Source organism: Pseudorca crassidens, chromosome 18, assembly GCF_039906515.1.
Source record: "Pseudorca crassidens isolate mPseCra1 chromosome 18, mPseCra1.hap1, whole genome shotgun sequence".
NCBI lineage: Eukaryota > Metazoa > Chordata > Mammalia > Artiodactyla > Delphinidae > Pseudorca > Pseudorca crassidens.
In genome coordinates, this window is record NC_090313.1 from 10306654 (window position 1) to 10320613 (window position 13960).

Consider the following 13960-nt stretch of genomic DNA (forward strand, 5'->3'; position numbering starts at 1 on the left):
CTCTCAATTCCACATGGCTATATTTTGTTCAATATCACATTTTTATTACTGCATATAAAAGTTAAATGACTCCATATCAATTCTGTATCGCAACACAGCCCTTCAATTTACTCATAATTAAGATGAGAGTTTTTTTTGGAATGCTCTCCGGATAATTAGATGCTCATGCTGTAGATGGTTCTGTTAGTCAAGAGACATTCAACAGAAATATCTACAAGAATTGCCTTTTCCCTGTACTATGCCATTTCTGGATGGCTGCCAAAGAAATTACAGTCCCTGTGTTAACTATCTGTTCAGTGAAGCTGAAAGTATGACAGCAACTTTCTTATCTTTCTGCTTTCTGCCCAATAAAAAATAAGAAAGAGAAGCTTGTTGGTATAGGAAATGTTGATTTACATCAAACACTATAAAAGATGACTTCCACATGGAAGGAAATATAGAGAAGCGCTGGGTTAATAATTAAAGAGGTTTGTTTTTTTCCCAATTACATAGTAACGAGTATGAAAGACACACCTCTGTTACTGCAGACTCTGCCATCTGGAGATGTGCATCTTCGCTTGCTCTCCCAGGGGGTGATGTCACACTGGAATTCGCATTTATCTCCATGCCAACCAGCCTGGCAGTAACAGTTTCCACAGTAACACTTTCCGTGGCCTTTACCCAAAATGAATTTTATACGGTGAGGAAAAAAGCAACTTTTAAAAGCAGAATTAACTTTCTACCTCTTGGTGATCATTTTTGCCTTTGGAAATAATCCACCTGCTCCACAGCCCTTGCTTAAAATAATCATATTATATAGTTTGCCCCCAAAACATCATAGGTGTGCCTATACCTACCTAATTACACACATAAAGCAAGTCAAGGCGTCCTCTAACGTGTCCTAGCCAAGTGGCTGACTAAAATGACAGAATTTTAAAGAAATGGCATGAAAGACTGTGCAAGTCTATTATGTTCCGATCTCAGATGTGTACATCAAACTCAAATGTATATAAGCATTCACTCTGAGAGCATTTCCTGATATTTGAAATGAACCATTGAGAAAGCAATGGTGCATACTTCCTTGGATGCACATTATTAATAGCCATTGCTTAAACCAGAGAAAATATTTCATCTTTTCATTCAACTGTGTCCTGCAAGCTGTTGTGTCTTACCACATGGAAAAGAGGTTTTCAGCTAAATCAGTGTTTAGTAGTCACTTAAACTACTAATTACAAAGAAAATACCACGGACCCTTGGCCTTACAATCAAATTCCCCTCCTATCTATCAAGAGGGTACAAATGCTAGGTAAGGACAGCCCATCATTTTGTGTCCAGATGCCTCCACACAATTTCAGCTCCCTCCATGCTGTAAACTGTTACTCTGCTTGTTTGTACTTATGTCCAAACAATCTGTAATGAACAGTCACCTCATCGCTTCCTGCACCCATGGAAATCCTACAAATTCCCAAAAGATGACAATACCTTTTATCCCAAATCACTTTTTATATCCTCCCTTTTTGTAGTTATGCCACCCAACCATGAATGTATGTCCTTGTTCTTGCAAATCTGATGAAAACCAGGGCCACTTTGGTTTTTAGTCTATTCTTTCTGGTTTATAGGAATTTATGTTTTATCAGAGTCTATGGCTAAAGTCTTTGTTCTTGCCTCTCTCTTCTCCAACAGTCATCATCCCAGAGGGCCATGGGAAACTAATTGTGAGGCTATTTTTCTTTCTAAACACTATGGCATATCTGGCCAATGGCAAGAGTGTCAGTAGGGCCTGAGACACTCACATATGAAGGGAGAAATACAGTAGAATATTCTGGTCTCGTGACATTCTTGTCTCTCAGATGAAACTTCCTGCCAGCAAGCATACATGAGAGAGACAGAGCGAGAGATGAAGAGAAAGTGCTATAGCGAGATAGAAAGAGACAGGGACCCAAGCATACCATGCCATGTTTTCTGTCTAAATAAGCTGTAATCGGGGTATCCACAGAAAACCTCTTTTTAAGCTAATAGACAATGATCATTTCTACAGCAAATTTTAATTTGTTCACTTAAGCAGACATAAAGGCTATCAAATGAGTTCATCAATAATAAAATATTAAAGCTATACTTTTTTTTATAAACTTCAAAATATCTCTATATGTATACACACAAAAAAAAATCACATTCCAGTATTACATCACAAGCCTTAGGAACTTGAGGATTACACTGGAAGAAAGCAAGACAACTTTTCCTAGGAGTCAGGTTTTTTTTTTAAACTTCAAAAAGTAGAATTTCTGCTATAATCTCAGAAATCTTCAGAAATTTATTCCTCTGTCATTGTAGGAAATTTATTTAAGATGCTACCTATGTAAGGCTTACCATGAGATTAACAAATGATCATAAATCTTCATTCTTCAAACTCAAATTCTTTGTATGTTTATAAAATTCAGCATTGAATTGGGGTTTTACTAAAAAATCACTGAGGTAGAGGCGAATAGGATTACTAGGATAAATCATGTAAGGCTATACTGTATGCAGATATAGGTGGAAAATTAAGCAGATATATTCATAGCTCAAATGAAAATACTGTAATAAGACATATCTGAATAATTGAGATAAAATATAAGCCTCAGGACAATACACACTCCAGACAAGGAGCATCATTCTCTGCTTTGTGCAAACTAATGGTGTAAGAAAATCTGCTTTTGAATTGCTCCATTATTGGGCTGTAGGATCATCTCTCAACAGACTGGTTTTATGTGAATGACACACGGAAAAATCTAGAATCCCAGTCAAGGTCATCCCCAGAGGCTGTTTACTGGAGTGCTAAGTATCTGTGGTCAGAGACTTTGCACCATGAAATTGCTTTAGCCTCGAACCAACGGAAATAATGAGTGGAAAGCTTGAGAGTTAAACACTTCCTGTTGTTTCCAGTTCAATGTTTATATTTACACATGCAAATGGACTTTGCTTTGGTGGTGTGCATCAGAAAACACTGACTCCACACATGTTCCCTTTCTCTTTTTTGATCTGTAATAATTGGAAATAAGATATCAGGACAAACACATAATATCTGTGGGTAGACTTATCTAATTTTTCTAATTATTTTGGAATGAGCCCTTTAGCAGAATTGTCTGAGCAGCATCCAGCTTAGGTCACTGGCTTGAAAAATGAAGGTTCGTGTTTGTTGGTTTTATCTTGGTTGGTTGTACAGCAAGGAAACCAGAGAGAAAAAACCAAGCTGACCTAAAATAAGAGCATCTGGATGACCACAGGAATTGAAGCCACAATTTGTTTTTGTAAACAAAAGGACAGCTTAGTGACACTGTATGGCCCTCTGGCTCCCCCTCGCCCCATTTGCTCCTGATCCTTGAAGGGAAAATACTCCTCTGATCACCCATCTGGTATGCACGATAGGATTCCATGCACGGAGTCTTTTCAGATTTCAATGAAAGAAGCAATTACTGCCGGATAGAGAGATGAGGCCAGAGGTAACCAGGTTAAAATGTTTAATAACAGCAGAGAAGAATTTACCTAAATTGAAGGGATTCTCACTGCTGTTTACTTTCCTCTCCTGTGCCAGCACGACTGAAACTCTCTCTCTCTGGGCACAAGCTTGCATATAAGTAAGCAGAAGAGAAGGGCACTGCGGGTGGTGAGAAAGGCTTTTCTCACGGAGCTCCAAACTCCAGGGCAGTTCTCTATGGTGAGGGGTCAACAGCACAGTCTCTGGCATCAGACAGACAGGAGTCTAAATTCCATTCAACCCTGGTAAGTCATTCCAAATGCTGGTAAGTTACCCAATGAATGTGAAGTACTTATTGCAGTGCTTGACATTAGCAAGCACGCAATAATTGGTACAACAGAAAAATGGACTGAGGTCATGGTGGTCTGTAGAAACAATCATGAAAAAAGTTATCTGAGTGTGTGGTGGGGAGGGATAGATTCTAGGCTAATAATCCTATTGGCCTTCAATGTCCCCAATAGGACATAAGACTGTTCAAAGTTTTATGGTTCAGAACGGGAAAGACAATGCAATTAAAACATGCAATGGAGAGACTGGAATAAAAGAAGCAGAATAAAAGCAGTTAAGGTGAGTAGAGAAGACAGAGTCCAGCTAGGACCACTACAGAACCATGCAGTTGGCCTGTCGCCATATTGATCTGGCTCTCCTTGGGGAACAATCTGATTTTGCATTTAAAAAGTACTAGTCTGCTCTAAATATCATATGATATCATTTATATGTGGAATCTAAAAAAATTATACAAATGAATTTATTTGCAAAACAGAAATAGATACACAGATATAGAAAACAAACATGTTTTACCACAGGGGATGGGATAAATTAGGAGTTTGGGATTAACAGATACACACCACTGTATAAACAGATAAACAACAAGGACCTACTGTATAGCACAGGGAACTATATTTAATATCTTGCAATAACTATAATGGAAAAGAATCTGAAAAAGAATATACATATATATGTGTGTATATATATATACACACACACATATATATATCTGAATCACTTTGCTGTACACCTGAAACTAACACAACATTGTAAATTAACTATACTTCAATAAATAATGGTTAAAGAATAAAATCTATAAAAAATTTTTAAGATGTACTAGTTAGCTCTGAATGCCTTAGTCTAACTTTCCCTATATGAAGTGTATTCCAAATAAACATAGGTTCAACTTAAATGAGTAAACTTAGCACAGAAATTCATAGAAATAAAAGTGCAATGAAATAGGTGAAAAAATCAAGTACTTTTATTAATTTCTGCAAAGTTAATATACATACCTCCACATATTTCTTCTGTTTCATCATCTATGCATTCTCTATCATCACACTCACAAAATTTACCATAAACGAGTCCATTTCCATCTGAATTATCACACTTACACCTGCCACAGTGACATGTACCTAAACCATTAAAACAGAGCAAAAATTATTTAAGTGCATATAAATTATAATTAATGAATTTGAACCTATCTCTTTCATAGATAAAGCCAATTTAAATCAATTTAATATTCCAATTAGGTTTTACTGTGGGTATGATGAGATAATGACATTCTTTGAGATTATTGTAGCCCAGCAGTTATGTTCTATAGTACACAGCTATTATGATTGACCTCTAATAGTTTCATGAATCTGACCTTCCCAAGAGCAGAGCTACTTTATACATGTCCATCTAATCAATGCATGAATGAGTATCTTCTAATTACACCTGGGTCTTAGGTGAACTAAAGCAGAAAATTCTAAGCTTTGTGAGAGAAGTAACCTTGCTTATCTTCCTCACCAGTTATTTATTCAACGCTTTGCACAATATTTGAACATATTATTTATATAATGAATATTTGTAGAATTCATTATCAAATGCATAAATGAAAACCTTAGGTGTCCCTAATAATTTCATACCCACAGTGTTAAACTGATAGCCATGTCATTATGACTATGGGACCAGAGTGGGTTTTCTTATGCATAGAGTCCTGGGACCTCACCAAAACCTCAGGGCAGCTCAGGGTGATATAGAGGCACTGGAATCATCTAGTCTACCACACACAACATACCCGGCCAAGTTTGAGGATTTGACTACAACCCCAAGAGTGATTTCACTGACAATAAAACAGCATTCAAAGGATATTGAGAAGTAGAATGTCCATTTGAGGAGCTTCCTTTTTAATGCCTATTTTTAAATTTTTAATCGATCATCACAGCAGTCACCATAGAGTAATTGAGACTTTGCCATTCACCAGTATCATCCTAGACTCTGGAAATGCAACAGGAGATGGATTCAGCCATAATCCTCCTCTTAAAGTTTTATATGAGTAAAAAACAATGTGATAAAATCAGGGGAGAAGTGCAAACTGCTGCAGAAACACATAATAAGGGGATTTAACTGAGACCTGGTAGGCAAAGATAGAGTCCCTGGGGAATGGCTCTTAAACTGAGAACTGAAAGCAAAGTAAAAATAATAGCTAAGAGAATTGAGAAGGTGAAAAAGCCCACTTCCAGCAAGAAACAACAGCAAAAGCTCTGAGGTAAAAGAGGGAATAAGGGAAAAAAGAAAAAGACAGCTGGCGTATAGCAGAAAATAAAGTGGAAAATGTCATGAAAGGAAAAAGGCAACTAAAGATGCAGTTTATGGAAGTCTAAGAGGTCACATTAAAGATTTCCAACTTGAATCAAGCAGAAAAATGAGAAGCCATTGAAATGTTTTCAACAAGGGAGTCATGTGATCAGGTATTCATTCCCACCCTGTTACTCTGGTTGTCATATGGAGAATGAAATGAAATGAGGCCAAGTGGATATGAGGGAATGTTAGTTCATTAGTCTGCAGGAAAGAAAATAGAGGCTGACCCAGGTCATGGCTGTGAGTTTAGAAAAAAGCAAACACACGTGGTGGTATTTTCAGGAGAAAGAAAAGATGACTCGGTGACTGGGTCTGAGAGGTAAAGGATGGGAAGGAACCAAAGATGATACTATGGATATTTGAAATATGGATATTTGAAATGAGCTACTGGATACTGGCAATTCTGTATGTGGTGTACCAGAAAGAGCACAGATTTAGGACTGAGGTAGATTTGCAGGCATATCCAGGTCTTAATCCCCACTAGCTATACATATCTGAGGTCATTACTTTTATCTTTAACTGAGGTCATTACTTTTATCTCTAACTCTCAAATTCCTTATCTGCTCTTCTTCACAGAGCTGCTGTGTGGATCAAGTGATAAATAGATCACCCAGTCACCTATCTAAAAATGCTACTGTGTCTAGCACACTGTAGACTTTCAGAAAATGTTGGGTTCTTTGTCATCTCCCATTAAGACATCGAGTGTATCAGCCATATTCCCAAATATTTTCTCCAGACACATTTTATATTTATGGATCCCACTACTTCCTGGTTCCATACTCTCTGCATGATTCTGTTACACAGGTCACTTGTGATTTGCTATTCTCTGTAAGTGTTCTTTCTCTCACAGTCACATATAAATGGTGATTCTGCAGAATTTGAGCTTGTTATTTTTCTTTCTTGAGAATACTTGTGTGAATTTTACTTCCATTAAACTTCTTTTTATAAACGAAGTTTATAAAATAGTTTATAAACTTTTATAAACTTTGTTTTATAAACTATTTTAATTTATAAAAGGTCATTTCCAATCTAACGCTACAATTCATGGTATTGCGTCATCTCATTTTGTTCTCTAATTATCATCCGTCTTTTTCATTTTCACATTTATTTATGCTGTCTTTCAACCATCCACGTATCCATTCATTAAATTTTCTCATTGCTTTATTATATTATTGGTGAAGTCATAAGTGCTATAGAAGATAATAAGATGGATAAAATTAAAACTAAGTAAATCATAGACCAAGAAGAAAGAGCAAGGTGATTGATAATTTTTACATATACATATATCTATATGAAACCAGATGACGCAAAGGCATTTGCAACAGATTTGTGACAAATGCTATAAAGATAGTATAAACCTCAGTCTGGCTCTGTGAAGGAGGAAAGGCACAGTAGGGGAGTAAGTTCTTGAGTTGGCACTTGATGTATAGATAGAATTTCAACAAGTGGAGATGGAGAAAAAACTTGTGATGTTGAAGAAAGAGCCTGGGCTAAGGAATAGGGATGGAGGATTTAACAGAGAAGAGTCTGGCTTTAGTTTGGAAAAAAGGCAGACAGTATAGGATCAAGTTATTGGTCAAGAATTTTAGAATTTATCTGTTGGAAGACCAGGAGCCCTTCATGGGTAGGGAGAGAGGTGCAACATAGTTAGGGCTACGTATGCAGTCATTGTTTTCAGGAAAGATGGGAAGGAACAGCCTCTGCCTCTGAATTCTACAACTTCTCACTGACGTCCCCCACAGGCTGGCTCACTCCAATCCACACATCTGAACTGTTCCTGGGTGATGCAGGAAGTTTACAACAGTTCAGAGACTTCCTGTCTTACTCATCAAGTAGAATTCACAACTGAGGCTCCAAGATACGGCATATGGAAGCCCAGGCAAAAGTGCCAGACTCGCGTGCTCATGCTGTGTCATCCTGCATCTCTTTCTTGGTTGCCAGTTAACTCAGTCTCTAGGATTGGTCTTCTGTTTTATGCTAGATTATTTTAGCTCTGACTTTTCATTCTGCCTAATATAGCTGCCTCTTTCTAGGATGACTCCCTGTCTTGAACACCAGCATATACTCCTGATGCAATGGTGCTGGAGCCTTGCTTTGCTCTGCAGACTGTGCCTTGCCATTCTGCGCCCCTACGGAGTCAACTTCTGGAACTCCTTTAGTCCCCAGCTCCATCTCCATCTCCCCCTGCCCTTCAGTCTTCTGCCCATTCCATACACCTCCTCTTCCCCTTCTGTTCCAAGCTGCTTCCTGCAAATCACACTGCGATATGAGGGGGAAAAATTAGTATAGAGAGCTCAGACACTAATGCAGTTTGGGGGCAGTGGTCCTGAACTAGGGCTGGTAGAAGTAGGCATTAAAAGAAAGCTTTATGACAGCAAGATCCCCAAAGTAAACCTGAAAGGCTTAGAAACTGAGAAGAGAGTAAGAGACAGAAAAAAAGATTGTGCTGCCTCTGGAAACTGTCTAAAGACACATTAAAGGATGTCGAAGAGATATGACAGCCAGACGTAACACTGCCCCTAGACTGGATCCTATACAGAGGTGGTCGCAATGATGTAAAGGGCATTGTTGGGTCAATTGACATAATTGGAATATGGACAGTAAGATTACATAGAAGTATTGTATCCATGTTAAAAAAATAGAGGTAGAGATATCTTAGAAACGTATTTTATATCTTATCCAATGTGTTTCATCATCTATTGAAACAATTCTGTAAATTTTCTCCTTTAAGATGTGTTGATGTGGTGAATCATGCATTTAGATTCCTGAACACTGAAACATCTTTGGATTCCTAAACTAACCCCTATGTGGTTATAATGTGTTATTAAAAAGAAAAAAAATCCTGGATTTGAAAACCAATCAATCAATCAATCAATTAATCCATCCATCAATCTGAAAATAGAGTACAAAGAAACAAAACTGAAATTGATTTCAAGTCTTATTACTGAAAGAAGTTTGGAAAGCATGAAGTTTTCAAAACAAAAGCGGCTATATGGTGAGTGTGTGTGTGTGTGTGTGTGTGTGTGTGTGTGTGTGTGTGTGTGTGTGTTTAGAGGGTGTCATGAACCGGAAGTAGAGAAATTCTACTGAGACGAAAAGAAAAAAGGAAGTGCTGGAGAGAAGCCAGGAGAGTATCAGTGAACAGAGAAAGTAACCTGACCATTAGCACTTTCGTCACGGTCCCCAGCTGCTCCACTCACAGCTTGCCTTGGCAGTAGACCTGATTGCTATTAGCAAAACACCCTACTGCACTGAATCTACACAGAGCAACTCCTGTCAATCAAAGATTGTGGAAAGCTCCCAGCTCTGAATGCAGAAGGACTCTACCAACAATGGGAGCTTCAGGGGGGAAGATACTCATTTATGTAGTCAAACCCTGGCCTTCAGCATGCAGAGCAAGAGGCTCACACCCCTGGATCTATGTAAGAACTACCCAGAGAACTTTTAAAAAAAACCACTATAGTCCATATCAGACCCCAAAGCAACTAAATCAGAGCCTCCAGTGTAGGACAGGAGCATTCTCAAGTTCAACCAGGGCTGAGAAAAAACTGACTTTGAGGTTCTACGTGCCCAACTGTTAAAAGAGTATTTAATTATAGTAACACTGGCTGAACACCATTGAAACCAAAACCACAGTTGTTGTGTTTTATATGATTTTGGTAATTAATTTTAACAGCTCCTCTGTAAATTTCTAAGAAATATTTTTAAATGATGTCTACCAGATATAAAATATTTTAGTCAAACAAAAATCTTGCTATCACTATATTCTGCAATGGTTTTCACATCCAGGGCATTGGAAACCCCCATTAGATTTGAAGAGTTTGGTTCTTTTTGATGCCAAGGTATAAATTCAAAGCACCCTTGATCCGTAACAGAAGATAATTAAGTAAGTTTATACAAATCCTTTTTAAAAGGATTAATCCAGCATTCAAAATCATGGCTCACAATTTACCTAAAATGTTGTCAGGGTGTTGCTTCCAGTGACTATCCTACTTGAAGAAGGCATTTGGAACAGCTGGAGAGCATCAGACTTGCCAGTCTCAGCAAGAGGACATTTTTCCCAATTGATTTATCTGAATTTCACTTCAAAAAAATATGCTCAAAAGCAGTCCCACTCGGAGGTTCAACATTTCTCAACGCCTACATATTACCATTAAAATTATTTCATTTAAGAATTCTCAGGGCATGGAATTCTTACCTGCATTAGAGCAGATGATATCTTGAGAATTCTTGCACATTTGGTTGCTCTGTTTCTTTGTCAGGTCACAGGTCTTTGGGTACTGGCAAGCGTCCCCAGACCATCCTCCATCACATCTGCACTTTCCACAGTCACACGTACCGTGGCCTGAGAATTTAACAACATCCCGTTAGACTCAAATTCTTTTCCGAAGGAAACCATTACTGTAACTAAGGATCTTAAGAGTGATGTTGGTTCTGGACCGAGCTATAATCAATTCAAACACAGGTAAACGACAGTGACTGAGGGGTAATCCTATTTATATACCATATAATGAAGTATGTGGATTTTATTTTCATAATCAACTTCGATATATCATTCTAAAAACATTCACTTAACTCATAGAGACATTAGGATAGATAATAAACCAAAGGTCTGAAAAACCGCATGCTCAGAAAATTTAGCACTTAAAGGAGTCCACCTAGCACTGGCATATTTAAGACACAAAAGCCCCGTAAAAACAATTTCCATTTAACTGCATTTTATAACACATGAAATTCCACGAAACTAAACATTGGCCTGATATTTATTTGAATTTTATATGTAATAAAATTGTATAGATATATTAAATACCACCTTGGGATAAGATTGACATGAAAAATAAGTATATATTTTGTTTCTTGATGGGGTAATCTGGTTCAAGAGTCAAAAGGATAAGAGCCATATTCATCTACTGCCACAAAAATTTCTCAACCTTCCATGCTCTCAAATCAACATTTTGCTGTTTTTATTGTTGTGGTTATTAATTTTATTAAGTCCTGCTTGAAGAATCCTGCTAATGTTTTATTGACTACATATTAGAAAGAAGTACAAAACACATACAAGCCTTGGTCTTTGCCCTCAAGGACCTTACAAACTGAAAAGTTGAGGCTAATATGCAAAGAGAATTGTGTTATCTTCAGCCAGAAATGTTTGTTGGACCTTATATTAAGTTGAGGGAGGTAGTCTACAACCTATAGAAATAAGAGGGGAAAGATTTTCTACACTTCCTTGACTTTTAACTGGGCCTTGGAAGGTGAGTAGAGTTTGAATGGGTTACAGAGAGAAAATTCTTGTATTATTCAAGGTAACAGTACTACGTCTTAATGGCTGAAATTCATAGCCACAGTGGAATGGAATCATTGATCTCGGGCCAACAATCATTCGAGGTGGCAGCCAAAATCCACATGATGAAATCCAGATGGCCGGTCAGAATGAATGGCTCAGAGGCCTGCCATTTGGGCATGCCTGGCAGAGCCTGGATCTGTGATTGGCTATGACTTTAAAACTCCCCTGCATGGGGCCCAGTCCATGTAAGTGTTTCTATTCCTGTTGCATTTTTCGAATTAATTATTCTATTTTACAAACAAAATCTTGCCTGTACCCTAATTGCGATTCATTTTATCAAGTGCACATTATTCTGTCAAATTGATTGTATCATCTTGCATTCCTGTCTGGTCCTACATGATATTGTCAATCTCAGCCAACTTGGTATCATTTACAAGCATAAGTGATCTCTCCTGCCAACCATCCAGTCTATTTATAAAAGGATTAAGCCAAATTCTTGAGGTGGCGAAGCCTCTTTTGGTGAATTAAGTATCTCAGTAACTGTAACGATTCTTTAATAATATTAGTGTATTAGGTTAAACCACATGAAGTAGCCACTTCAATAAGTTAAATGTCAGTCATGGTTCATCCCAATAAAAAAGCTCCGTATCAACTGCAAAGAAAATAAAAATGCTTTAGAAGAAAATGAAGTATCTAGAATAAAAGAATACTCAGTGCTTCTTCTATATTGGATAGAACATCTTAAACTCCAAACTAAGGTGTATATGACAGAGGTGGGTAATGGTTTGTGGGTCAAAGGTTACAGATTTTTGAAATGGAGGGAGATTTGGAAAAATAAGGAAAATGTACACAGATGATAGGAAAAGACTCATTCATCCCACACTGACCTAATGAAGCATCAGTAGAAGCAATATTTTAGGTGCTTACAACCCAAAGTTAGTCCATGGAGGTCCAGTTTCAGAAACTTCTTCCATAAAAGGTTCTATGATAAAATAAACATGGAAAGAGACATGCTATATTCTTCTCTTAGCGTGCCATGATATATATCAGCACACTGAAGCCCGTCAGAGGTCCTTTCATGAAAAAGCCATTTAACTTTATGTGGCATATACAATTTTTTTGATTAGGGGGCCCTTTTTCCTTACAACTTATACTAATATCTTGGGCACACACTGTGTCAGGTAGTGTGTTTTCAGCTTTTCCTGTAGCATCTGATTGGAGGCAAAGATGACAGACAATGTAGGACAGGGTCCTCTGCCTTTATGTTCTTTCTAATCTTCATGCCCAGTAGGGCCTTCTTGATTCACTTTCCTCCATTTAGGAAAGTAAATGAGAACCGATTTTTTTTTTTACCGTCAAGAATTACCAAGTAATAGCCTGTACAACCTTACTTGGAGATAAATGTATAATTTTTTTTTAGAAAGAAAATAATCTTCTATTTCTACTCTTTATCCAAGGTTAATAAGAGCTTTGGCCAACCTCAGGGAATGAGGTTGCTGTATTATCCAAGCAAGGTAATCTCCATTACAGTGTCAATAACATGGCTTCGGCAAATAATTTATCCACTGTGTATTAGTTTGCTACGGCTACCATCCAACGTACCATAAACTGAATGGCTTAAAACAACAGAAATTTTCTCTCTCCCAGCTCTGAAGCCCCAAAACCTGAAATCAAGGTGTCTGCAGATCCATTCCTCCTGGAGCATCTGAGCAAGAAATTCTTCCATGCCTCTCTCCTACCTACGGATGGTTGCCTGTGATTTTGGTGCTCGTTAGCTGTGAAAGCTTTCCAGGCTCTGCTTCTGTCTTCACGTGGCTTTTTTCTCTGTGTGTCTGTGTCTTCACATCTTTCTCCTTACGAGTGCACCAGTCATTGGTGCCCATCCTACTCCTGTAGAGGCTCATCTTAATTACACCTTCAAAGACTCTCTTCCCAAATGTCACACTGACAAGCGCCTGGTGGTGGGATTTCACCCATCTTTTAGGGGCACACAATTTAAACCTCAACAGCTGCAGACAGTAAGCCCTGATTAGCCTCTTTCCTGCTGTATAGTCATGGACGAGATGGGATCATTTTTCTCTCTTAGATATGCAAATAAATGGGCTAGAGCTGGCAGCAAGCCCCCTCATCCCCGTTTCTATCCTACACAGGGAGGGCCTGAGAATTCCCACAGACAGCCCGGCCCAGGTCCACATGTGCTTCCACAGCTCTGCCAGCCCCTCCCCTGCCCTCTACCTGCGGTGGCTGCTCCCTGACCACCAGCCCAGCCTCAGGACATCTGCACTGCCACTGACTGGGGGGAAAGCCACAGCAGGCTCTGGAAGAGATTTGGGGACCTTCAGGGTAGAAGGTCCTGGGTCCCAGGCACCTCAGCCTAGGGGAGCAGAGGTGGCAGGGCCCAGGGCTCCAGGTGGCGATGTCCCCTTGGCCTCTCGGGCATCCCACCCCACTCCGCCTTGGGAAAGGATGGCAGAGGAGGACCAGAGCAGAACCCCTCCTATTGTCCAGGTCGAAGGGTGGCCCTTGCCCAGGGCAATATGAAGTCCTAACCAGCAGAACATCCACCGTTC

The 13960-nt window shown here is 38.7% G+C and overlaps 1 protein-coding gene across 32 annotated transcripts in view; it reads right to left on the minus strand.

The window, feature by feature from the left end:
• The window catches only part of ITGBL1 (integrin subunit beta like 1), a 292671-nt gene that overhangs the window by 182330 nt on the left and 96381 nt on the right, over positions 1–13960 (minus strand). For all 32 annotated transcript variants that reach the window (XR_010936923.1, XR_010936922.1, XR_010936921.1 and 29 more), the window contains exons 3-5: positions 10305–10451; positions 4774–4896; positions 514–654 (exon numbers count right to left, since the gene is read on the minus strand). Coding sequence is in view for 29 of the 32 variants with exons in the window: in XM_067713272.1 (XP_067569373.1) it covers positions 514–654; positions 4774–4896; positions 10305–10451 (411 nt within the window). In the remaining 3 variants the exon portion in view is untranslated. The remainder of the gene's footprint in view (positions 1–513; positions 655–4773; positions 4897–10304; positions 10452–13960) is intronic.